Raw genomic sequence first — 24,960 nt, 5'->3', positions numbered from 1 at the left:
AAACTATCCGACTAGTGATGGCTGAGGTGGCTACTTTGCAGACCCGGCTACGGCATGTGGATATTCACAGCCACTGGCTGCGCCAGGAAGTAAGGAAAAAGAAGATTAAGGTAGATTATGTTCCGTCAGGGGACATGATAGCCGACAGCTTAACAAAGGCCCTCACGCCCCAGAAACACCAGAATTTCGTGCACCAACTACACCTTGTGGATATCACAGAAAGGCTGGCAGTCAGATCCAACATACAGGCTTGAATCTGGGGGGGTGTGTCAGATGGAATGGCCTAGAAGGTTCTGGAATCTATGATGCGTAATCTTCGCCACTGGGTTTCGTCATGTAATTGCCACATAAGGAAGTATGAGAGAGAGTCTTTTGTGGAAAGACTGGAGGACGAGAATAAGAGCAATTCACTCTGATGCACGCAATCCTAAAGGTGCTGTTGCAGTCTGACAGAAGCTACTCTCCCAAATTCTGTTCAGCCCGAAAGGCGTCTCAAGACAGGACAATGTCTCCGCCTTGTAGTATCTGCGGATATCAAGGGGAACTACGAAGGCTAGTCGTTAACATCACAACGACTTTTGAGAATGTGAAGTCGGCCAGCAAACAAGGCTGCCCTGTATGTCTGCTGTTGACTCAAATCATTGCCCAGCAGGATGGCACCAAGCGCTAGCAACGCAGTTGTACCGCAATTGCACCTCGCCGCCGTCGCCAACGTCAACACACTCCCGAATGCAGTAATTCCAGCTCAAGGCCGTAGATTCGCTCAAATCGTTCAAATCTACAATAAAAGCCGAAGCTGACTTCGTTGAATTCGCTTACGTAACAGGGCCAAAAATGTAATAAAAAACTGCAGGCCTACTTACAACTACTCTCAACTACTCACAACTACTACTAATCTATGCCTTCCAATGCCTGGGCGGTCGGTCGAGGAACCCTTCCACTACGTGTAGGCTTTTCAACACGACCTGCGGCTACTGCAGAGGCTGCAGAGGCTGCAGGGCCACGTGAGGCTCGTGATGTTGTGGGGCCCTGGCCACCGCGTTGTGTGCCTAGGTGTTGTGAAGGTCGTGAGGCCGTGCCTCCCCGGCTACTGCGTTGTGTGCCTCGGCTTCCTGTTCCCCGGCTTCTCGTGCCCCAGCTACCCCGGCTACCCCGAGCTACATTGAGGTTGTTGACAGTACGGCGAGGAGGTGGTACAGGCTGGCTAAGCTCATCAACGTCGTCATCGTATCTTCTTGTACGGTAGACAACCTGCTCTTCTTCCTCGCTGTCTTCTTCCTCGCTGTCTTCTTCCTCGTTGTCTTCTTCATTGTTGGTTTCCTCCTCTTGTTGCGCGCCCGAGCCTGAGCCCGGGCAACCTGCTTCGCAGCGGCCTTGCTCCATTTCTCTTAAAGTTCAGGACCACATTCTTGTTGATGTGGAAAATGCAGAGTTGTGAGTAAGCATTAGGGTAAGCACGTGCAACTGAAGACCTCATCGCCTTCTCAAAGTCGGTAATTGTGACTATAGGGCGTTGAGCGCCGATTTCTTCGCGATGCTCGTTGACCTTGTCCATTAGCCAGTTGAAGCCTTCCTCACGTTCGTTGTCGATCAAGCCGAACGCACAACTGACTGATTTACCCAGGTGGTTCTTGTGGACGATTTGGAAGAGAGCAAGGCCCTTGTTGTTAGTACTATATTTGTTATCGTACAACTGGACCTAGGGGTAACCCTTCCACATCTCCTCATACCAGGGAGGAGACCAAAAAGGACCTCTCGGCTTGTATTTTTCATCATCTGACCAAAGGGCTTTGTAATGCATGTGTTCATCGTTAAGCAACTTCTTCGTGGCCTTGAATGGCGAGTATCCCTTGAGGGCAAGTCTGCGTATACGAGAGCGGCATTTTCGTAGGTGACAATACTCAAAATCCAGGCCCGGAAAAGCCCTTCGCAAGTCTTTGGCAATCTCTCTGTTCGGGACAGCTGGTCGGTTGATGTAGGAAGCAATGAGTGCCTTGTGCTCAGGGCCAAAGACTACTCCATACTTCAACTTGTTGAAGTCTCTCTCGATAGGTGGATGATTTGCATGGTCGGTATGCTCAGGAAGAAGCTCAAAGGTCCATTTCCGGTCGTTGGAAACAAGCGCTTCGGCTACGCCCTGCCAAGGGCAGTCCCGGTGGTCGGTGGTGGTGATGTTTTTCGTCGCCCTAGACTTGATGATTTTCCCTTGTTGGGCCAAAGTCTTTGGCATAGTTGGAAGGTCGAAGCTTGCATATACTGAACCGTACAGAAGAAGCCCATTCGTTCAAACCAACGATTAAATCGTCGAGGGTGTCATATTTGAAGGTGAAAAGCTTATGGTTCGCGGGCGGATTGGAAAGTGGTGGGGGCGCGGGCGGCGCGGGCGCATCCTTATCTTCATCACTGGGCGCATCGCTGGAATCGCTGGAATCGCCGAAATCGCTAGTCTTCAAGATCGGGCATTTCTGAAGCTAAATTAGCATGGGCGCGATGAAAAGGAGTGCAGGAAATGAAGCCTTACTGATGCATCGATTGAAGTTGTTGGCGATGATGTTGGTGGCGGTTTGGTTGCATAGGAAGGTTGTAGTGGAATACGAAGGTTGCAGCGTAATTAGGTTGGGTTATAGTAAAAGTGGTAAATTACGTGGTGGCAGAATCTTGCATGTACCAATTTTACAGGGTTAGGGTTATGTGTACAGGACTACAGTAGATGGGGACGATTTAACAGTATGCGGAGACGCCCCCCTTAAAAACCCAACACTAAAGTAACTGCTGTTTTGCTTAATTATCGAAACAAGAGTATTACTATAAGATAATACTACATATAACGTAACCGGCATTACCACCTCTTACTAGCCTTATTACTGTCACCTATCTTCTAGAAGCTTGGACCCCCAAACCGATCCCCCCCCTAACCGATCATAGAGGCAGGGGGGCACCCCTGTAAGGTATTGGATGATTAAGGGAGATGGTTCCGAGACACTGCTGAGTAGGCGGCGAAAATCAATCACTGTATTGTCTGCATTGACTGATTCTTGCAAGAGAGAAGTCCTCTTGCGCCCCGCGCCAGCGGGCGTTGCTCTTTTGCCACGAGTTAGTCGGGCGCCCTCTCGTCACCACCGGGTCATAGGCCTTTCGGCCCCCTCTCGACGCCTAACCGCTAGCCCCATTACATCTTGTTACGGCCCGCTCCGGATACACCGAGGTGAATTAAGTGAAGACAGCACGGCAGTATGGACTACTGAAGGCTGTGGCGCAAGAGGACTAAGTGAAGGCTAGCATAACTCTCGAAGGGGGTATATTGTCGAGCAAGTCGTAAATCCAGAGGTTCCAAATAATAGATCTCAACGGAACAATGTACTGCTAGTGTGAGGAACTAAGAGGTCCCTCACCTGTCGTGAGTACTATACTACTGTAGGTTCCGGGTACTATTGTATCTCGATTACTGTTACCCTTCAAAACGAGCGTGGGATGCCTAATAATGACGGTGGGTTGTGCACTGTCCCTCCTACGCGTCCTTCTGCGGGGTAAGGTCGGCCCGTGCCGCCCAACGCGCAGGAGTTGTGCTAGCCTTCATTCAGTCATCTTTCCCCTATAGCCTTTGGCAGTCCTTGCCTACGATCTGTCTTCACCTAGGTCACCGCGGTATACCAGGAGCAGGCCGTAACAAATATGCGAAATACCCTTCATCTCCTAATGATAACCACTAGCAAATCCATCTCCTGAATATCCCCAGCATCAACGACTAGTAATAAATATAAGCATTTCCAAGCGGAAGGCTGGACAAATTGTCCATGAAGTTCTGGGTTGGCTATTGCGGGTGCGAATGTCCCAATTCTGGGCCCTTTGCTTGCACGGGATCATTTTTGGTCCCTTCGGCTAAAGCTGCACCTTCTTGGAAGGCTGTGCTGTTCAATGGGCAGATATTAGCCGAAGCTGAGCCAGGACTGATCTGAACTGATCAAACGTGACAGTGAGTCACGTGACAATGAGTCACGTGACAATGAGCATGGGTGGCGTCGATTTTAGGGTGGTGAAACACGCCGTGATATCAGACGTTCTTAGAGGTAAAATGAAAGGTCTTCTTTATAGTTATTCAGTAAGTTAACAGATATTAAGGACAAGCGACATGTGGTTATTATCTCAGCCACAGCTTGAAGTGGAATAACTTAATCATTATACTTCTAGGACTTGGTGTGGGTGTTTTTGGGTCTGATTGAGGATTCATCAAATTCGAAACTATTCAACTGGAGCACATAATTAATTGTTCTAAATCTTAATCTTTAGTCTACTGCGTAACCAGAGACTTCTTGGGAACCCGGAGAATTTAGGGAAAGTTGAGCTGTCGTACGTGTTTTTATTCCTCGTTTTTCAATTAAAGGTTCACAAAAGAAATGGAGCTGGGGAATGGCGTCGACGACATGTATACCAGAAAGGAAAGATTGTTAAGAAGCCACTGGCGAACTACCCAAACACATAGGGTACCTTATCGTGAGCACGCTTATGGGAGTCAGGTGCTCGGGCGCAACTCCCTCACGCCAGGGGTATATTTACTGTGATAGAAGGAATCCAGGGGAAGGCGGTGGCAGGGAATCTTGAAGGACTCCGAACAATTCGCTCTGATGATGGACGCCTACGCGAACTTAGTTGCAGGCACTAAATCCTATTCCTATCATTGTCTGGCTCTTCTTTGACTTGGCCATTGAGATTTGTTAACTCCACGTTTACCTCAGGCCGGTTACCCCAGAGCTACGAATACTGATTTACTTTCCATACCTACCTAATTAGCCCCTAACTAGTTCATGTCGGAATCGCGGGCTAGCGTTCTGCGCCTCATTTCGCGGGCCCCGATCAGCTTTTGCGACCGATACTCACCTCGCTGAATGGAGACCAGTCGTGGCTGGTATCATTTCCTCGCCCGAACGCCGAGAGATTGACAAAAGCTTATAACCACATCGTCTCAGATGCTTGGTTGGCTGGGGGCGCATTTAACTTCTCGCCGTGGCGTCATACTTGCGTCTCTCTGCCGAGCCCACCGCCGCCGATGGGGCCACTGTCGAGGTGCTGGTTAGGGAGATTGAGGATGCTTACTCGGCCGCGGTGAGAAGCGTAGACGGAGCAAGCTAAAGTACTTGGTCATCATCCTCGGCATCACCTACCGACGCCATCTTTGTCAACCTCCACATCTCGGACCACTTGCACGAGAAAACGTTGCGAAAGTTCCGTCCGAGCATCCGCGTCTTTGCTACTGCGCAAGCTGCCTCAGTCATGGAGCCGTGGGGCTACTTTTCCTCCATCACTCAGTCAAACGATCTCGAACTTCTCTCCACCACCTATAGAAAGATCTTCACTCGGCGGGCTGCTCTCCACATGGCTCAGCGTTTCAGATTGACTGGCCACCACGAACCGAGCTTCGCGACGGCAATCGTATCCTCGGCTTCGCCCAGCACAGGCAGCTTTGCACTTGCAGGCAGCCACGTTGCCTACGAAGCGTTGCTGTACAGCCCACATGGTATTATAAATGACCAGCCTTCTCTCCAAGCATACTTTAAGAAGTGCACTCCACCCATGCAGACCGTGGTAATCTTGCATGGCCTCAAGGATAGCTTCGAGTTTAGCATAAGGATGGTTTTAGGTGTCAAAGAGGGGCTGGCGCTTGAGAGGCAGGTTAAGCCCAAGTACTGGATTAAGTCGCACGATATAGACTTGTTGTACTCTAGAATAATGATGCGTCTAGGTGTAAGGGGCTACCCACGAACGTTGGAGTCAGGTTTAGAGGAAGAAGGCGTGGATGGAACCAATAACCGACCAACTCTTGTTGAAGTGGAGAATGGCGAGTGCTTCATCGTGGCGTGAATCGTGAATCGTGAATCGCGATGAAAGGAGATTGGCGTGGCATTTGCATCTGTACCTAATTAAGCACCTGAATTACTAGACGTGGCGACCCAACAAAGAAATCGCCCCACAACGAAATTGGCCCACGCCATGCCCACACCCACTCCACGGGCGCAAATTATCCATTTCTACACAAAATAACTAGCAAAAAAATACTCAATCCTCTTCTTCGGCCTGTCTATATTGTTCGAGCCCACGGGCGATTATTTCCCGGGCTTCTTCGACTGCATGTGGCTGGCTTTCTGCCCGAGCCGTTTTTTTCCGCTTTGGGGGTATTTGACTAGCTTTTTGTGCCTTGGCGATGTCCTCTATACGTGCAAATCGCTCATTTCCATCTTCATATACCCTCTTACGCGTGCGAGGCTTTGAAGCCTCTAATTCGGTTGTGAGATGCGTAATTTGTGCCTTCAAAGACGCGATCTCTGTATTCTTCAGATCCAGGGACCTCCCGACCTTAGTAAACAAGGCCCGCACACGCCGCTGAGCCGGACTGAGGGCATTCCGAATACTGTCCTGGTACTTCTTGATGTCCTGACTGCCGTGCGGTGTTTTGAAGAGCCTGTCATCGTCGTTCGGGGCCGTCGGCGGCGGTGTTGAAGGCCGGGCCGGGAGTGCCTCATTGTCCTTGACCGCCTCAGGGTCATCAAGTAAACAAGCCGGGTTGAAGGGCCAAATCCCGGTTTTACTGAAGCCCGACATGATGTTACGGGCACTCATGCCTTTACCCGAGGCATCTCTGTAGCAGTAAAGGAACCGAACACTGTTGACAGGAGCTGACGATGTGAAGCTCGCGAGGGCCTTGGTATTTTCCCTAAAATAGGTCTTTAAAGGTGAAAAGACCGAGCGATCGAGAGGCTGAGACTTGTGCGATGTATGAGAAGGTAAATAGACGAACTGGACCTTATTTTGGAAGGCCGCTAACATGAATTTTTCGTTCATATGGCTCGAATGTTCGTCAAGGATCAGTATACGCCATTCGCCCGGCCTTTGGGGCTTTGTTTGGATCAGGTAGACCTCTTTGAGCCATTTCAGCGCAATACTGGCGTTGCTCCAGCCTGTAATTGAGTAATCGTACTTCCATTCCCGGAATTCCTTCGTCAGGTTGAAGTTATCAGGAAAGTGTTGTCCTTGAAGACTGGCCCCGGTAAATATGATCACGGGCTTCAAACGAACGCCCTCAGCAGTGCCGCATTCGATAACTGAAACCCAGGTTGTTGCATCAGAGCTTTTCACGTAGGTTCGGTTCGTCAGGGAGCTTCCTATGACCTTTCCGGCCCGGGTCTCGAGCTCCTGCATGCCGTGCTCATCCATGTTAGCGATGTTGGCCGGGATGACCTTTTTATCCTTGATTTGGAAGGCCAGGCGCTTGAAGAAAGCTTCATAAGCTTCACGAGTAGATCCGCAGACTCGAGAGGATTCCAACAAGGTTGAATTCTTCATCTTTACCGCCGGGTTGCGGCGTAGGAAGCGGTCCACATATCGCTCCCCAATGGTCTTTTTCGTGCCGGCCTCATTGAGTATAGCTTGAGCGAATCTCTGCACCTGACGACGGCTAGGAGCCCTGCCTGCAGCCTCCTCATTGAGGCACCAGTCGGCTAGGAAGCTTTCCTGCGCATTGGAGAGGTTTCTTTCGGCTTGTTTACTTTGTGCTCGATTTTCTGCCCCGTGGATGCGTTTGCAGAGGGTAGAAGGAGGGATCCCGAAGTCATGCGCGGCCTGCTTCTGCGATGCGCCCTGTTCAACTGCAAGTATTGCAGATTGAATTAGCTGCTCTCGACGGTTCGACATGATGTATTTTGAAGCTATTCGAGCCTGAATTGATGAAGTTGTGTTGTGTTGAAGTTGAAGGGCGGGAAATTAGATGACAGGGGCAGAGATTTCGTTGTGGGGCGATTTCTTTGTTGGGTCGCCACGTCTATATACCTGCATTCGCACATGGGAGTCCGATAGTTTGACACTGTTATTGCCAGTCTGTAGCGACAAGGCAATCGCGGGGATATCACCAACTCCTCTCAGAGGCCAACAGCATGCAGAAACAGTCAAAAATGAGGGTATTCCAAGAGTGTATTGTGTGATGTTCTAGGAAGGAAAAACCGGCCTACCCTTGCAGGCCCGGGACCAATTTGACCCGGTAAAACCGCGGCCTAATTAAGTGCCCTGTGCGGGCCCTGCCCGGGCACCCTAGACCATGCCGAAAGTAGTAGGGCCTTTCTGACAACTCCTGATTGTGGAACACTCCGCGAAAGTTTTGGCGGAATAATTCCCTTGGTTCGGATACCTTTCCACAAATGAAATGTTTGGCAGGGGCAAGGGTTGATCGGTATATACGCTAAGCCATATTGGCAAGGTGCGGGGGAGTTGGAAAGTCAAGATGTCCCAGTGAAGAACGAAGCGCTTTGGGCTCCTCATCTCCAAAAGTCAAGCGTTGAAGTTTGCGCCATATTGATATCCAACGGCACAACACTCGCACACATTTCACGCACGGCCGTCGAGATGAGCAGCAGCAGGGTACTGCCATCCCATAAGCGCACCTCCTCGGGTGCCGAAAATCAGGATACGGACCAACCTCCGTTCAAGCAGGCGCGAGAGGCGCGAGACAGCCTCTCAGGAGTCGTGAGAAGCATGGAGCCTCCGGAGGTGCCAGAAAATGCATCATCGGCATCCTCCAGCTCCGACGGCAGCGATGCGTCGTCTCTACTCAATGGCGTCTACATCGTCCAGTACAGCATAAGCAACATGCACAACGACGAGAATGATATCCGAATCCTTGGCGTCTACGTGAGCGAGGAAGACGCCGAAGCACAAGTTTCTGCCGAAAAGGCCGATCTCGAGAGCAAAGGCGCGAGTCCGGGCGACATTGAGGATCTTTACCAGTCAGGCTGGACGTGGGAAGACCACGGCTACGGAAAGATACGAAGCTGCTCTGTGCAGTTTCATAAGCTTATCTGGCCCAGTCAGAGGAGCGGCGCTTCATCTTCGTCGAGCTCGGCATCCTCTGTCCAAAGCGGCAGACTGGGGCACGGCGAAGGAGACATGGGCACAATCTTCGAGGAGAGTCTGTATCTGCCGAGGAATTAGCTAATGTGTGTACAAGTCGGGTGTTTGAGCTTCGAGGAATCATCTGGCGGCATCGTCGTTGGAGTTCTAGGCAAATCAGCAATGCTAAAACGACCAGTGCGCCTGGAAATTAAGGAGAAAAGCGAGTAAAAAGGGCTAAAGGAAAAAGCCAGATAAAAACGGGAAACAATTAGCAATTGGGTACAACTACCGACTCGAATGAGACGGACGGAGTCGACGCTATCCAGGTCCAAACCGATTTTGCAATTGACGGGGACTAAGATCCAAAACTGGAACTCTCCAAGTATTATACTTTTGGGGATTTCAGATATAGTTCTAGACGAAATACCCCATTATGCTCGGCAGCTAATTAAATGGACCGTTTGCCCGTAGTTATTCCGCGGCCAGCTGCAAGACCCGCCTAGCCGCCCACCTTGACCCCTCAATTCCCACTCTCCCAACAAGGCACCGCAGTGTTGGCTGTCGAGCGTCATCAACGTCACCGGGTTACCAGCACTCTCCACCACCAGCTTTGCAGTCGCTGGAGCCTGCTTTGCAATCGCTGGAGCTTGCTTTGCACGAGGCCTTTCGACCTTTTCCGACACAGAACCACCGACACAGAACCACATCGGGCATACCCGAGGTTGAAGATGAGCGGTCCCGAGTCAACCATCGCCGGGCTTTCGGTTTCGCAGTCGAGTCTGTCGGCTGAGAAGCTGGAACCAACTGCGGCAGCTGGTTCCCAGGCGGTTGATCTTGTGCCTGTCATCGAGGAACACATTGTCCCGTTGCTGGATCCTAAATTCCTCCGTTATTTTGTCGACGTGGTTTCCAAGGTCAAGCCAGCCCACGACATTCCGATCCAAGAAGTGCGCGCCAACCCGCAGAACTACCGGCCCCCGTGTGCTCTGGATGCATCCAAAGAGCCCAGAGTTGCCGATTATGCTGTCGGCTCTCAGGATGGCGCGACAGTGCCGGTTCGGGTCTATCACCCCGACCCACAAGCCTTTGGGGAAGGGCCATATGCCGTACACTTGAACTACCATGGCAAGTCACCCCATGTTCATATCGCTGCCCAAACTAACTCGAAAGACCAGGCGGTGGTTTTGTGTTTGGGGATCTTTGTACCGAGGCCCAGCTCTGTCTCAGTATGCGCGAGGCCGGGGTTGTGGTAGTCGATGTCAACTACCGTCACTGTCCAGGTGTGTGCTGTTTTTTTTCACCGGGGGTCTGTGGTTTGTCGCTATTGCAAGCAGTGCTGAACGTCCAATCTAGAAACAACTTGGGGAAAATGCATCCAAGATGCGTGGGCTGCCCTGAATTGGGTGAGTACAATCTCGCCGTGCAGTCGTGTGGAATGACGAGTCTCACCAGTGGCAGGTTCGCGACTCATCTAGCACGCTCAATATCAATCCAACTTCAGTATCGATCGGCGGCATCTCGGCTGGCGCACACATCTGCCTGGTTCTGCAGCACATGGCGCGTGATGCTGGCATCCCCCTCAGACTTTGCATGGCGTCAGTCCCGCCCTCGACCGACTCGCTGACGTACGCATACTACACACAGTCGTCGTTCCAGTCTTTCCACGACTTCCATCGGGCGCCCGTCTTGCCGTGGAAGCGTATGCAGTACTTCGGCCGCCTCTGCATGCCGCAGGAGACGCTGCCGGAGCTACGGAAGCTGTGGCCCGACTGGTGGTTCGCCCCCATTCGCGCGCCAAACTGGAAGGGGCTCTGCGATACATTTGTCCGGACCGCTGAAGTTGATCCGTTGAGAGACGAGGGCGAGGCTTACGGCATGAAAGTCGTAGCGGGTGGAGGCAAGGTTACCTTCAAGAGATACCAAGGCTGTCCGCACACGTTCATGTATCTCAGCTTTCTAGCACAGAAGGATGAGTACGATCGGGATGCGATTATAGCTCTCAGGGTGGCTCATGGACTGGAACAATGAGCAGGACAATCCTCGTCAACTTTATGGGTAGCAAGACAAAAACCATGACAACTGAAATACTCGCTCCCAAAGGACAGCCAAGATCTAAGCCTCTCAAGTGTCTTCTGGCGTGTTTGTATTGCAGGGTACCTGTTGAACTATTGCATCGCCATTTTGTGTCAAAATGCACCCTACCGAAGAGCTAAACGTGCAGGGTACCTGTTGAACTATTGCGTCGCCATTTTGTGTCATAATGCACCTTACTGAAGAGCTAAACGCAACCCCTTAAGAAGTTAGGAAACGAAAGTCTAGACCTAAGAGGAAGAGCGCAAAGTGCTACTGAGGCTCACTGCTTATACGAGGGCTGATTGAAATAGTTCATATTTAATTCATTGCACAATATTCAGTTGTGTAACTCTATAGAGTACATATTACCTCTTGTCGTTTCCATGAGGTGCCCTTGTGTTCTGTCCGGTCATGTGTAATTTCACCTACACCTAACCCTGGACTGTTTGATGGCCCCAGCGTTTCAATTAAGCAACCTCGCTTAATTTTCGCTTACAGTTCCCTGATTCGATGACGACATGGGTGCAACCAGTGGGTTCTTGCATGTGTGGCGCGAGCTGAGCCGTTTCACTCGCTTAAAGCCACGCGAGGGGAGGCGTGACACATGTTGGAAATGACTCTTGTTCCCGTGGTTAAATCCGTCGCTTGCGTCGGCGAATGTAATTCTCGTTTTGGCGTCTTCGCGTTTAGCCAAGCCTGCCGGAACGGAAAGGCTTAGATTTTGCGACGCTCTAGCGCACTTTGAGCCTCTAGCCGTGACCACAATGGAAAAGATGTGTGCTCCCGCCAAGCGGGTGCTCACTGCTGGCACCCAAAGCCCCACGCGAATTAATTCGCGTCTCCTTTTCCCAGGTAATCAGCAGGCAGGACAACAACTTTTCACCTATTAAATATCCATGAAAGTTCAATAATCCACTTCAGCTTCTCAGTGCCGAGCGGGAATGCTTCGTGAGACGTGTCACAAGTCTTGGACGGCCGGCGTGTCGTTCGCAAATCGACCTTGCTCGCAGCCCAGAGGCAAATGGGAAAGGTCTTCTCGGCCTTGACGCGAGATTTTCACCAGGGTGGCACTTGGCCTTCGCCTCCCTCCGACTTTCTCCACTAGAGACGAAGCGGCCTGGAATGAGATGAAGCGCACGAGTCACGATCACCATGAGCTACTCTAGCTAGACAAGAACGGCGCCTTCTTAACAACCCACTCCCTCAGCTTGCCCGCCTTCGTCCGTTCTCGCCAACTCGACGACTAACTTCAGGTCGGAATCGCGTAGCCGTTTCGAAGTTGCCCAGCACCGATGCAGTGGGAGGCTCCTCGCGCCTGCCAGATCTCGCCTTTGGCTCTTCGCCGTCCTGCTCACCGATTGAGCGGCTTTTCAATCCAACACTGCCGTTCTTCAGCGCTAAGGGCGACCCCTCAATTATCCTACGTTTAGTTCAAGCACCTCACGTCCAGCTGCAGCTGCAGTTTCTCGACACACTGCTTTTCGACATCTAATTGAGACTCCAGCCCCCAAAAGCTGAACATCACGTGCTGAACTGCCACGCGCCACACAAAGCCGAGAATGGGCTCCATGAAGCATGATGACTTGCGCAGCGCCTTCAAAAGGACCGAGGTGGACGAGAAGGCCGACTTTCAAGAGAGTTTGAACAATTTCGTGGGTGGAGCATACACCGAATGGCCCAACGAAGCTGGTGTAAGTTGGCTGAGATGTTTCTTTTTTTCTCAGCCCCGTCCCGCCACGTCTCAATACCACGCAAAACCCGGGCTGGGCACATACTTACGATTCCGGTAGTTTGACGGACTCACCGAAGAGCGTGGGCCGATTGAAGTTCCAGTCGCGGGCCAGATCCCGAGCTGGGCGGCTGGGAGCCTATTTCGGACTGGGCCGGGCATTTACAAGATTGAGGGCACCTCTGTTGGAACCTTTTATACGTCACACTGGTTTGACGGGCTTGCCCACACCCACCGTTTCGACATTGTGTCCGGCGACCAGGGGCCTGTCAAGGTCTTTTACTCGTCACGTCGTCAGTCGGAGCAGATGATGGAGCATATCAAAGAGAACGGCGGCCGCAAGTATTACAGCTTTGGACAACGCAGCGACCCCTGCCTGGGCCTGTTCTCCAAGATTATGAGTTCATGGCAAGCCGCGCGAGTGCCGCAAGACGAAAAGTGGATAGAGAACATCAACGTTGTCGTTCACCCCGACCTCCCTGGGCTGGACGCTGCGGCAGGAAACCTTGTCGACACGGGGAAAGCCCAAGCGCGTCTGCCAACAGGCAAGACCGCTGTCACCATCACAGCTGGTGGCCATCGCGCAGCGACTCTGAAGAACCTCTGGATTGCGACCGACAACGCAATGCTGAAACAAGTTGACCCGGAAAGCCTTGAGCCGATTGGCTTCACGACCCAGAAGACGTTGCATCCCGATCTCAAGGGGCCCCTCTCCTGTGCACATGCGCAACGGGACCCCGATACCGGTGACCTGTTCAACTGGAACCAAGAATTTGGTCGACAGACGGTCTACAGAATCTTTCGCGTCAAAGCGGCAACTGGCGAAACAGACGTCATGGCCACCATCCAGGGCCCGGGCGTCAAGGCTGCGTATATTCACAGCTTCTATCTCACCCCAAGCTTCGTGGTGCTTTGCATCCCTAGCTCACATGTCGGTCTTGGCGGCATCAAGATTGCATGGGAGCGTAATGTGATTGACGCAATCGAGCCGTTCGATTCGCATAAGAAGTGCAAGTGGTTTGTGGTTGACCGACTGCACGGAAAGGGAGTCGTGGCAAGCTTTGAAACAGACGCCGGCTTTTTCTTCCATACTGTTAATGCCTTTGAAGAGCAAGATGTGGTGGATGTTCGGGATGGCACGACGAGTCTGTTTTGCGATGTTATTGAGTACGCCAGTCTCGATGTCATGTCAAGCCTCTACTACGACGTGCTGCTGCAAAAAGACAAGGCCGCCGAAAAGTTCTGGAGCAACGACCAGAGGGCACGTGATACCATGACACACATGGCGCGCTATCACTTCCGAGTTCCGTCTCCTACCGAAGAAACTAAGATGGATGGCGCGACTCCAAGCCAGGCAGTAGCGAAGCAGCTCGACATACCCGCACCACATTGCGGCGAGCTTCCCACCATCAACCCCAACTTCGCAACGAGACGCCACCGATATGTGTACAGCTTGCCGTACTGGGGTCGCAGCACTTCTATGGACGGCATTGTCAAGACGGACACGCTGACACGCGAGGCTCTCTTCTGGGACATACCTCCAGGCCACAGCCCGGGCGAGGCAATTTTTGTGCCCCGTCCAGGCGGCACAGATGAAGACGACGGCGTCCTGTTGAGCGTCGTGCTCAATGGCAACACCCGAACAAGCTTCCTTCTCTGTCTCGATGCGAAAACAATGGTGGAGGCTGGGCGGGCCGAGGTGGGATTTGCCGTAGCCTTTGGGTTCCATGGGACTCACGTTGCTGCCTGAGACACAACGTTGTATTAGCTACTATTAATAACCCGCTCAGCCATGCGTGGTAGCGGTGTGCTGAGTGCATATACTTTGCGCTGTCTGGAAAATGACTTCGTGAAGTGAGTGTCGCAAGTTGTAGGTCTTAGCCCGCTCGGTACGCGTGTGAGTTGGTCGTGTGTGATGGGTTGGGGCTCTTTCCTTATATATAGGTTGGGGTTCTTTATTATAGTTGACCTGCACACTGTTATTATAGTAGCAGTCGGTTAGCTAAGCTTTATACCAAAAAAATACCAAAAAAAGGTGGGGTGAGACTGGTGGTTCGCGAAGTCGCAGGGTCCGGAAAAAGTGGTTCTGTGAAGACGCCAGGACAAGGAAACTCCCTTGTCTCATTTTGAAGCCGAGCTGAGCCACCTGCAAGTTCAATTCATTTATGTGCTTCTCGGGAACTTCCAAGCTGGGGTAAAGGGAAAGCGCGGCATTATTATTATCCGCTTCGTCGCCGGGAGTTGTTTTCCACTTTTCCAATTCTTCCCTCAATTCTCTCCACTCTCCAGCCACTTCTCATCCCACAATGGCTAAGCCCAGGGCGTGCAAGCCATGCACCGAACGGAGAGCCCGTTGCGACAAACGTGTACCATGCGGAAATTGTACTCAGAGGGGCGTTCCGTGTAACCAAAAACCACCAAAAATCAAATTCCTCCACCATCTAGCCGCTCCAGCTCCAGGAACCGTGGCTGGCGATCTAGATTCGAGTCTTAGGCGTCGAATAACCGCTGGTCGGACACAGAATTTTCTCACTTCCGCCGGCAACTATTTTAGGACTTACGTTACCAAAACAGCGATCTAGCTTTATCTTCCAGAAGAGAGTTTACTAACAGATCTCATAGTATCTAGAATATCACAACTTTTTCACCGCTCACTAAACCCTACGACACGTTCCTGCCTCACGGCAGTATACATTGCACCACCGAAGGCGGACTAGAGACTTCTGGCGCCGTGGTAGAGGCGCCGGAGAGACGTGATCCGTCTCCCCCGATGCATCCCTCATCACCGTCCACAGCGGCCATCACTGCCTTAGGCTGGTGCACTGACGCCCTCCAGCCTCCCTGCGGCGGACATCCCAGGATCTCTCCGACCCCCCCTCAATTTCTCCGAACCCCCCTCACAAGCGGGGCCTGGCCAGGCACTCCCGATAACATGGGGCCGATGAAGGGACAGTGCTTGATGAGAAATGGCGTCGGTTCTAGCGAGGTTGAGAGTAGTGCTAGCAGCTTACCGACACCGCCTACGGACACAAATCTGGCCGGTCCAATGACGGCCCTCACGCCGGTATGGTCTATTCGGGGTGTGAACGAGAACAAAAAACGGTTCATGGCCCTGTTGGACCGACCAGAATGGTAGTTACCTCTCGCCAACGAGGCCCCATTTGTAGCTGCAAACTTTTATCGTTACGTGGCTGGTACAGGCCTTAAAACGATGGAATTTGTGAAGTCTGGACTTGCTCACAAGACGATAATATATCGCGCAGCTCTCCTCGGTCTAGGTATTGTGCTCGAGATAGCTCCGACGCTACTTGAGCGGAACGGAATGCGTTTAGAGCCCAGGGTCTCTATTACTATAGAAGTTTTGAAGACGATATTACAGGACAAAGGAAAGCCCAGTACTTGCTTCAGCCCACTGGGCGTTAATTAGTCAACGTATTGGTGGACCTTTTTTTTAAGAAAGGAGACGGTATGGTTTGGCCAAATGCTATAGGTGGTGTGAGTCATTCCCTATGGAATAAGACACGGGCTACTTCTGATGGATAAAACGGACGGCCCCCCGATCTCCTGTAACAATAGAAGCGCTTGTAGTAATATACAAACGCTCACTCGTCTCTGTTACGTCCTCCCCGATTGTAAGCCACCCAACTTGCTCTACATAAACGATCCCACTCGGCCCTTTGAAGTTGATAATCACGGCAACATGGTTATTTTCGTTCTCGTCGATATAGAATTCGAGTCCATTTTTCTAAGAAATTAGCATCTTGCTTCGAAGCCTAGGAACCTGGGTTCTTACCAAGTCTTTACCAAGCCCCTCTCTCACCGCATCAGGAACCTTACTCTCGCTCCACCCCTGGATGTCTGTCCCGCTCATAGTGTATCCTATGTGTCGTCAACGGCGAGATATCAATTGGCGTTTGCGCGATTTGCGCCCGACTCGATATTTGTTAGATCTTGTTAGAAAGCTGGTCCCAAACTAGGCCCAAAATCGGTTCAATGTAACAGTCTTATTGTGTGGAAAGTGTTGGGGTAAGTCCTGGGGACCTCCTAGCTGGGGACCCCATTTTACCCTGAAAAAGAGGGGTTTTCCTGGGCTAGGCCCAGAAGGTTGCCCTGCATGCGCCTCCAGGTCAGACTGCCAGCGATTTCCGGGCTTAATTAGTCAGGACCTCGAAAATCCAACACACCCCCCCAGATTTGGCCAAAATGGCAAAATCTGGACCGTTTGAAGCCTAGAATACTGGGTTTATTTACATCGTGAGAAAATTCTTGGTGTTGTGGTTCCCGAGTACATTTTTCGACATGATCCTGGCGTTGTATCGCCTTCGCTCCTTTCTTTTGTATCTCAGGGTAGAAGGTCTTCTTGTAGCTCCTGAAGTCTTCTTTCGCGTAGTTGGTCTGAGATGTCTGCTAGACCTAGTTGTATATAGAAGCGCTTGTGCTTGTGATGTGGGAGTGCCTTCGTAAGGCCATCAGCGATTATGCTGGCAGTTGGTGTATGTATTACCTAAGGGTTAGATCTTCTCGCGAACAGGACAGCCGGTTCGGTGCTAAGAGAGTACAGCCAACCCCTGTAGCCTAGCGTTGTGGCCAAGAAGTACGGCATGAAGGCCTATTTAGTTGAACTATCCACGAATAGTATAGTTGCCAAGGAGTCTCACCGCCTTCATCGGCCACCGATGTGAGGATTGCAAAGAGAGCTTTGTTGACGCCGCTGTTGCTTCGAGTCTGAATCCAGTGCAGAACCTTGATATTTCCCAGCCAAATCGATAGATATGGCACCCCAGCGCGACAGTACGAGCCGGTCGTCGTCAATTGAGCCCTCTGCCGAACGCTTCCTCAACGACACTCCGAGCCCAGCCCACTCGTTCGCGAACGAGCCGGACAGCGAATCCGACACCGTTTCGAGCCAGGCCAGCGATACTGACGATGCTGACGAACGATCTCAATCTCAGGTATCGCTGGGAACGCCTTGCCCATCAACGCCGGCGCCTCGTGGAGATACACCTTTGTCACGGACGCTTGCGCGTAGTCTGGCCAGTAGTCGATTGTCGGAGGTAGGGGGAGGGGGACCATCAACAACGGCCGGTCGCCGGAAGCGAGCGCCCACGAGGACTACGCCTCCGAGAGCGACTGAAGCAAAGAGGAGGAAGAATAACAACCCTGAGCCACCGTCAGGCCGCCGCAAGCGTAAGCCAGCGACTTTGTGGAGCGACGAGGAGAGCGCGCAATTGATGCTCTAGTTCCTTGACTGTACTCGGCTTCGGTACTTCGCGGCGGAAAGATCGTATCGACAGGCCTGGGATTATGTGTTAGAACAGTCAAGCCAGCTCTGGCCGCAAAAGCTGTTGACGAAGGATACTATATCTACCAAATACTTCTACGAAAAGAAGAGGTGGCGTGCGCTGAACGAGCTCATGACGTCGGGTACGTCGTTTACGCCTGACGGTTTGCCTGACGTATCTGATGAAGTCTGGGAGCGGTATTGGGCCCGTAACGGTCGTCGGAATCGCAGGCTCGCAACCAAGCCCATTGGCGATTATGACGTGTATGCGGAGGTCTTCAAGGACGATCGTAGTACTGGGGAATGGATCCGCGAACCTGCAGATATTATTAGGGCACGCAATGAACAACAGGAGGAGGAGACCAACCAAAGCGGAGATGCGGAGGAAGAGGAAGAGGTTGATGAACAAGGCTCACCGGCGCCGGCAAGCCAACCCAGACCAGCTCGATTAACCAGTACGCAACAACGCCGTCTTGATACCGATCCTGACCTCCATCACGCTCGGCCAGTTAATACTATACAGCCAGAGGCCGCGATAGTCGTTCTGCGCCAGGCGCAACGAGGCAGGGAGAAACAGACCGAGGCCACAAGACTTGCGGATGGTATGATAGAAGCCGCGGCAATCGTTGCTGCGCCGAAACCAGTTGGCGCCGAGGACGTTGCAATGGCGATGGAGGATATTGAGAGGCGTTATAAGAGTTCTTTAACCCTTGACGATCTATTCAATTGCTCAGAATACCTTTGTAGATGGCCGGTCAAAGCGACAATTTATTTGAGGGCAGGGCCTGAACTCAAGGCACGGTATTTGGAGGAATGGAAAAAAGGTCCGGAGTAATATTACATGATTTCCACCTGATAGTAATTGCGTTGGATTTCTTGATTTTTATTGCGTTTCTGGCCTTTGGCCACTTTAATCGCGTTGGTTATATTGGTCTTGCTGGATTTTGACAATTCTACCGTAATTTACCGCCTTTTTTCCTACCCCTCACACCCCGCACTTCACACTAACCTGACCACTATTATCAACATCTTCTACCATCTTTGCCTATATCTACAGTATTGTTGCCACAACGTACTTGCGCAACGCCAGCGAATATCCCAAGGGCTTCCTACTACTTGTTGTTGCGCCCTCTCAGCTGCGCGAGCGATTCTTTCGCGTTGTCGTAGCTCTAGAACGTCCTCTCCACCTTGCGCGAGAATGAAGTTATGGAGCCCAGTAACAGCGTATACGATTTGTACCTGCTTCTCGATACTGTACTCTGCTGGTATCTCTCGGATTATTTTAAATCTCCTCTTCAGAATGCCAAAAACTCTCTCGACGACAGTCCGGATGCGTGAGTGCCTGAGATTATACAGCTCTTTCTTTGTCTCTGGCGGGCGCTGACCATTCCTCCAGTCCTGTAGATGATACCGGACATTGGAAAACGGTAGTACGATACCGTTTTGAGTACCAAAGCCAGCATCACCAACGTAATACCGATTTGAAGGAATTTTGAAGGAGCGACTACAGGCCTGATGGAGTAACAACGCGTCGTTGATAGAGCCCTCCGCTCCGGCGAGAACGTAACTGAAGGACCGGTCTTGCCGTACCGCTGCGAACACGTTCTGCGTTACCTGGCCTTTGCGGTTATACCAGCGGACTTGCTCTGACGCCTTTATGTGCGCCCTGATGTGAGTGCCGTCAATTGCCCCAATACAACCGTTGAACGCTAATATCTTGGGGTTGAGTTCGATCGCTGGATCAAGCCAATCGTCCTCTGGAAGCCGCACGTACGCCCTATGAAGCGACACCATCATCGGGAGGATTATCGCAAACGACCTCGATATCGAGCTCTGAGTTATCCTGAACTTATGGGCTGCAGCACGCTGGTCACAGCCGCGGCCAAGGATATACAACACCACCATAACCTTCTGCGCCGCGGTTTGATACCGCGTACTGCGGAGGCCCTCGTGGACCTGCAGCCAACGCACCAGGGCCGAGAACGTTGCTTTATCCATACGGAAAAGCTCTTTGAACTGCGTATCTGATCCAGTTTGAAGACTCCTGGCAAATCGTTGCGCGCCGGAGGGCCCCTCTGGATGGATAACTTGGCAGACCGCAGGTCGTGTTCTGGGCTGGCAGTCCTCCTCCGCAGTCCCTAGCAGCGTGTGGGCGGCCAGACCGGCGGCCAGAACGAAGAAAGTGCCCATAATGGCCAGGTAGGTTTGAAGAGATCTTTATTTGGTGATAAACTGTATGCTAACAGATCGATAGGTATTATTCTTCCCGTTCCACGCCATCGCCGCTCTCCCCAACAGGGCCAGTCGACCGCGAACCGGCTAGAAACCAGGGCTGAACCGTTCAATTTCGCGGTTCGCGCGAACCGCCTGTTCAGCTCTCCAACCAGCAGAAAACACCAGAATCACCCCTGTTTTCTAACCTTCTCCGGTTAGCCGCGACCTGCATTAGCGCGGTACATCGCTAACAAGGGCCTGTGGCTTCGAAATTTGCGAACAGGCTGTTCGCCCGACTTGGCCAGCGAAATTGCTGCCAGAAACGGGATAGTGGCCCTCGAAAAATCAGTCTTGGCACACCTGAACAGCCTTGGCAGTCCGAACCGGCTGTCCTGCTCGCGAGAAGATCTGACCCCTAGGTCGATTTTTGCTGCCATCGTAACCAGGGCGAAAAAGACCCCAAAAAACGCCTCCCCACTGCTGACCTGTTGGAACCCTCTGACTGGCATCAACTTACGCTTGTTTTGACTACTCTTGAGCCCTTTAGAAGGATTACGAAGTGGTTTGAAGGCAGATCAGCGAGTTTTCCTGAAGTTATCGCTACAACAGAGTAGCTGACTGATCACCTTACTCACCAGTAGCGAATTCTGCACCCAAATTCCGAGGCGCCAACAGAGTTCACGGGTGGGCCTGTCTACGCCCAGCCAGAGATTACAGTCGCTAGCCAACAGGCTCAATCAATCGCCCTTGACGACGACGATGCCGACGACGATGCCGAGCCTTTCTTCTCTGCCGCAGCGAATTCGCAGCGACCTCGGCGCAAACCGGCGGCTTCCTGGCCGGCTAGCCGACTCGGTCATCGACCTGCCGCGGCGCCTGCCGACCGGCCAGGTTATCCTTCCAGTCTTTGAGTTGGCCGACGACCTACCTGCCCTGCCCTCCTCCCCTGATCCTGACGACGATCACGTTTCCTTTGTACGAACCAGTCTCCAACTGGCCATACAGAAGCTTCAAGAATACATTGGGTTGATGGAAGAAACCCCTACCTACTGGGTCGCTATGCTCTTGCACCCTGGGCACAAGAAGAGGTGGATAGATAAATGCCTAAGCCCTGACAGGGCCAGGAAGGCATTCGCTGCTTGCCGTGATCTTTACCAAGCCGAATACGCCGACCTTCCTGTGCCTACAGCGCCGCAGCCACCAGCCCTGTCAGGCCCAGGCAGTCATCTTCGCTCTTACGACTACTACGACCCGCCTGAGGACCTGGGCCAGAAAGACAAGCTGGCTGAGTACTTTGCAGAACCTGTTTGGCCGGTGGATGACATATAAACCTGGTGGTTGGCTCACAAGGAACGCTGGCCTCGATTGTCAAGGATGGCTTTGGACCTATTGTCGATACCAGCGATGTCATCTGAGTGTGAGAGGGCCTTCAGCCAAGCCAAGCTGGTTATTAGCACGCAACAACATTCCTTGGTCGACGATACCATCAATATCCTCATGTGCCTGAAGAGCTGGGGCTTGTTTTGAGGGCGTTGGCTGGATTCAGCGCTCTATTCTGGTCTAGGGAGTCAATTCGGGGCCAAATTTGGCTAGATTTTCGTGTTTTTTGGTGGTGCGGCAAGTTCCGTCAAATAAGGCCAAATAAAGCCAGCTCAACTCAAATAGGGCCTCAACCCAACTCAAATACAGTATTTTGAACTCAATTCAAATGAAATATAGCTTCATATTTGAGTTATTTGAGGTGTTGGCAGCGTGTACTGAATACCTTGTTGGCTACAGGATTCCAGATCCTATAGATGTTGGATGAACTGTATCCCACTAGGTAGCCAATTGACGGGTGATCGTCACCTAGATCACGGAATGCGGTAGGCTATTCGTGAAAAGGTAGGTAAATTGATGATCGAGGGAGGAAGCTCGGGAGCACTGCCCTGCCGAGGACCTTAATGTGGTCCTTTGGTGGGGCAGACGCGGTCCAATCGCGTCGGGCTAAGCCCCGCTTCCCTATGTACCTATGTACTTAGACTACACGTGCCTGTCATATGACCCTGTCTTGGCGCTCCCTCGCTCAATCAGGCATTACGGCCCCGGCAAATCCAGCTTGGATATTCCAAGCCGAGAGGCTGTCACGGTTGCCACAGGGCTCAAGTGAAAGGATTGATTCTATTGGCTGCATTGTGCTTAGGGTGTGGCCTGTGCGCACTGAGCACCACTACCTATTTCTCCGCGCCCTGCGCGGACCCCGCGATAGATTCCTTTCTCTTCCTTAGCTTTAAATCTACATTCGTTGCTGCCTTCAACCATTGACATCCCCGCTGCGTAAGGTGGGCCGTCACAGAGGCCTAGTGGTCGGGCTTGTATATACAAAGTAAGAAAATCAAGCTTATCAATATGGTTGACCCCAGCAAAGAGTTTTTGTTGTACTAAGCTGCCGTAGAATGATTTGAGTGGTGAAAAACAGCCAACATCGAGTAGTTAGCATAGGTTAGAGAAGTGTACTAGCATTTGCATGACCACAATCTTATTATCTCGACAATATTGGTCAAAGGCTGGGGTGACATGGCTACCATGACCATCAAGGATCAGAAGTCGGTATTGGCCTACAGCCCGCCGTCGAGTGTTTGGATCAAAGATCTTGGTTAACCACTCAAAGCAGTGATCATCATCAGTCCAACCCTTCTTACTAACTCCAATTGACCAATCGCTCGGCGCACCGCAAGAGTACCACTCAGCTTGATGAACCTTGCCAGGTAGGATAATTTTAGATGGTAAGGCCCATCCTTTGCAATTGACAGCCTCGATGACTGTTGCCCAATCCCAATTTCCTGGCTGGGCGACCATTGGCCGACCTTTGTGGTCAGCCCGGGTAAGTACTCTTGCTGTACGGTGTCGTCTGGAATTGACCCACTATTCATGGAATTGGACAGGCCCTGGTTGACATGCCTCTGAGCTTCCTTCATTCTTTGTTATTTCCTTCATTCTTGACTCGGAATGTCCTCATTTCACCAGGAATGCCCTCTTTCAGGCTGCGCCTCCCTTGCCCTCTCTCCATGAGTATAAGGAAGCGTTCTTTTCTGTACTTTTAGACCTATTGAGTAGACAATTCAATGCGCTGTCAACTTCGATCGCGTGCAACAGTTATGAGCCCGGACTAACCACCACAAATCGCTTCCGCAACAAGCATTTCGGCACCTCATTTCCAAGCTCGTGTTCCCAGTCAACAGACCCCTCTCAACACCTTTCAAACCTTCCTTCCTTCTTTTCTTCGTTGATCAGTCAATCTGACGATGACTTCAGCCACGGCAGCAACCACCCTCTACAAGCCCGCTTTTACACGCCCGTCAGAATGGTCTGCATGGTACACTGCCCTGAAAAAGGTCGCCGGCGATAGGGACCTCGGTGAACCCATCGACATCAACAACGACGACTGGCTCCCGCTCTCTAGGGTCACCTTCAGCACCTTCGAAGACTTCCTTGATCGCCGCTACCCTCTCGACACACCCCGCACCGCCAAAGCAAAGCGCGACCTTGTCGACAACGCTACCCCTCAACAAATGCAGTCCTGGCGGTCTTTTGAGGCACAACAACTGCGTGAGCACAAGGCATTTGAGAAGCAGGAGACCCTGATCCGAGAGATCAAGGAATGGATTCGCTCTAGCACGGCCGCCACGTACGCTAACCTCGCTAAACCTCAAAATACGGCCCTAAAGGACATCGTCAGGAAGCTTCACACCCTGGTTTCGATCTCTACAGGAGAAGAGGTTGAGAGAGCCCGGGAGGCCTACCGATCAGTCCTCAGGAAGCCAGGGAAGTCTCTATCACCCTCCAAGTGGCTGCTCCAATGGCAGGAAGCCTACAGCGAGGCCGTCAGGCTGAACATCGATGAGATCAAAGGCACCCTCGCCCTCAAGGACTTCTTCACAGCTGCAGGGACATATGACGCCAACTGGAAAGGCACCGTGATGATGGAGATCGCGAAGGCAGAAATAAAGGGCGTTGCACCCGAAGACCTGCCCTACTACGCCAACACGTTCAGACTCATCAGCGAAAACCAGGCAGGAAAAGCCACTTCCAACAGCGCCTTTCCTACCTTCAACGGCAAGCCAGAGGCCGATCGACCAACCTACACATGCCCTTGTCGACCTGATGCCGCCTTCCACAAACCGGAGAAGTGCTGGGCCTTGAAGGAAGTCATCACGGGCAAGAAAGGCCGGCATCACGTTCCAAAGAAAAGGCTCGACTACGCCCGTGAGGAGCTAAAGAAGCCTGAGTGGAAAGAGCTAGCCCAGAAGATCAAGAAGGCCTCCGCAACCGAAGAGTGAAAAGAAGAAAACTGGCCAAAGGACTAGGCTGCCGTGGCCATCTCCACAGTCAACGCCATCAACGACGACCCTCACCCTCTCTCACGCTCCGTCATCTTCGATACAGGTGCTACGATCCACGTTGTTAACTCCAAGGCCGCACTAAAGCCCGGCACGTTCACGCCCTCTACGAAAGACTTCATACAAGTCGGCGATAGCAGCCTATCCGTTCAAGGTAGAGGCACCTGGGTCATCAAGAACGCTCTTAACGGTCCGAAAGGAAAAAACAAGCTTGATCTAGCCTTAGAGGATACGGCCGTCATTCCCGGCTTCTACGTTAACATCGTCTCGGGAATCATTCTCAATAAGAAGGCCAAATTCTGGTATGTGGGCCTTGATGAAACGATTCGGTACGGCACGTATGACAAGAATAAGGTCATCATTCAGCTTAAACTCATGTACAATCTCCTTGTTATCCAATATAACGCTCT

The 24,960-nt window shown here is 51.9% G+C and overlaps 5 protein-coding genes across 5 annotated transcripts; all 5 read left to right on the top strand.

Annotated features, from left to right (window-relative positions):
• The first annotated feature begins 8,246 nt into the window (after positions 1–8,246).
• On the top strand, positions 8,247–9,328 carry B0T26DRAFT_866306 (uncharacterized protein). Its single transcript, XM_060447815.1, has one exon. It carries the CDS (start codon positions 8,389–8,391, stop codon positions 8,971–8,973), a length of 585 nt encoding a protein of 194 aa, XP_060301773.1. The 5' UTR covers positions 8,247–8,388; the 3' UTR covers positions 8,974–9,328.
• On the top strand, positions 9,322–11,083 carry B0T26DRAFT_682233 (Alpha/Beta hydrolase protein). The gene is made up of 4 exons (XM_060440735.1): positions 9,322–9,999; positions 10,050–10,154; positions 10,228–10,277; positions 10,333–11,083. The coding sequence occupies exons 1-4, from the start codon at positions 9,603–9,605 to the stop codon at positions 10,900–10,902; spliced, it is 1,122 nt and encodes a 373-aa protein (XP_060301772.1). The 5' UTR covers positions 9,322–9,602; the 3' UTR covers positions 10,903–11,083.
• Positions 11,084–12,515: 1,432 nt separating this feature from the next.
• B0T26DRAFT_633447 (carotenoid oxygenase) lies at positions 12,516–14,426 on the top strand (the record flags this gene model as incomplete). Its single annotated transcript, XM_060436540.1, has 2 exons — positions 12,516–12,638; positions 12,738–14,426. 2 exons carry the CDS (start codon positions 12,516–12,518, stop codon positions 14,424–14,426), a joined length of 1,812 nt encoding a protein of 603 aa, XP_060301771.1.
• A 3,022-nt stretch (positions 14,427–17,448) lies between these two features.
• Positions 17,449–17,810, top strand: B0T26DRAFT_744997 (uncharacterized protein; the record flags this gene model as incomplete). Its single annotated transcript, XM_060444489.1, has 2 exons — positions 17,449–17,628; positions 17,718–17,810. The coding sequence occupies 2 exons, from the start codon at positions 17,449–17,451 to the stop codon at positions 17,808–17,810; spliced, it is 273 nt and encodes a 90-aa protein (XP_060301770.1).
• Positions 17,811–23,455: 5,645 nt separating this feature from the next.
• Positions 23,456–24,490, top strand: B0T26DRAFT_758104 (uncharacterized protein; the record flags this gene model as incomplete). Its single annotated transcript, XM_060446355.1, has 1 exon — positions 23,456–24,490. One exon carries the CDS (start codon positions 23,456–23,458, stop codon positions 24,488–24,490), a length of 1,035 nt encoding a protein of 344 aa, XP_060301769.1.
• Positions 24,491–24,960: the final 470 nt, after the last annotated feature.

The sequence above is a fragment of the Lasiosphaeria miniovina genome, assembly GCF_030549165.1.
Source record: "Lasiosphaeria miniovina strain SMH2392-1A chromosome Unknown B0T26scaffold_1, whole genome shotgun sequence".
Lineage (NCBI taxonomy): Eukaryota > Fungi > Ascomycota > Sordariomycetes > Sordariales > Lasiosphaeriaceae > Lasiosphaeria > Lasiosphaeria miniovina.
This window is presented reverse-complemented; position numbering and strand designations above follow the sequence as displayed.

Excerpts from the sequence above, each read along its gene's own strand:
- B0T26DRAFT_682233 (XM_060440735.1), top strand. The coding sequence starts at position 9,603 with ATGAGCGGTCCCGAGTCAACCATCGCCGGGCTTTCGGTTTCGCAGTCG. Across the intron at positions 10,000-10,049 it reads CGTACACTTGAACTACCATG|GCGGTGGTTTTGTGTTTGGG; the intron begins GCAAGTCACCCC and ends TCGAAAGACCAG. Across the intron at positions 10,155-10,227 it reads CAACTACCGTCACTGTCCAG|AAACAACTTGGGGAAAATGC; the intron begins GTGTGTGCTGTT and ends CGTCCAATCTAG.
- B0T26DRAFT_866306 (XM_060447815.1), top strand. The coding sequence starts at position 8,389 with ATGAGCAGCAGCAGGGTACTGCCATCCCATAAGCGCACCTCCTCGGGT.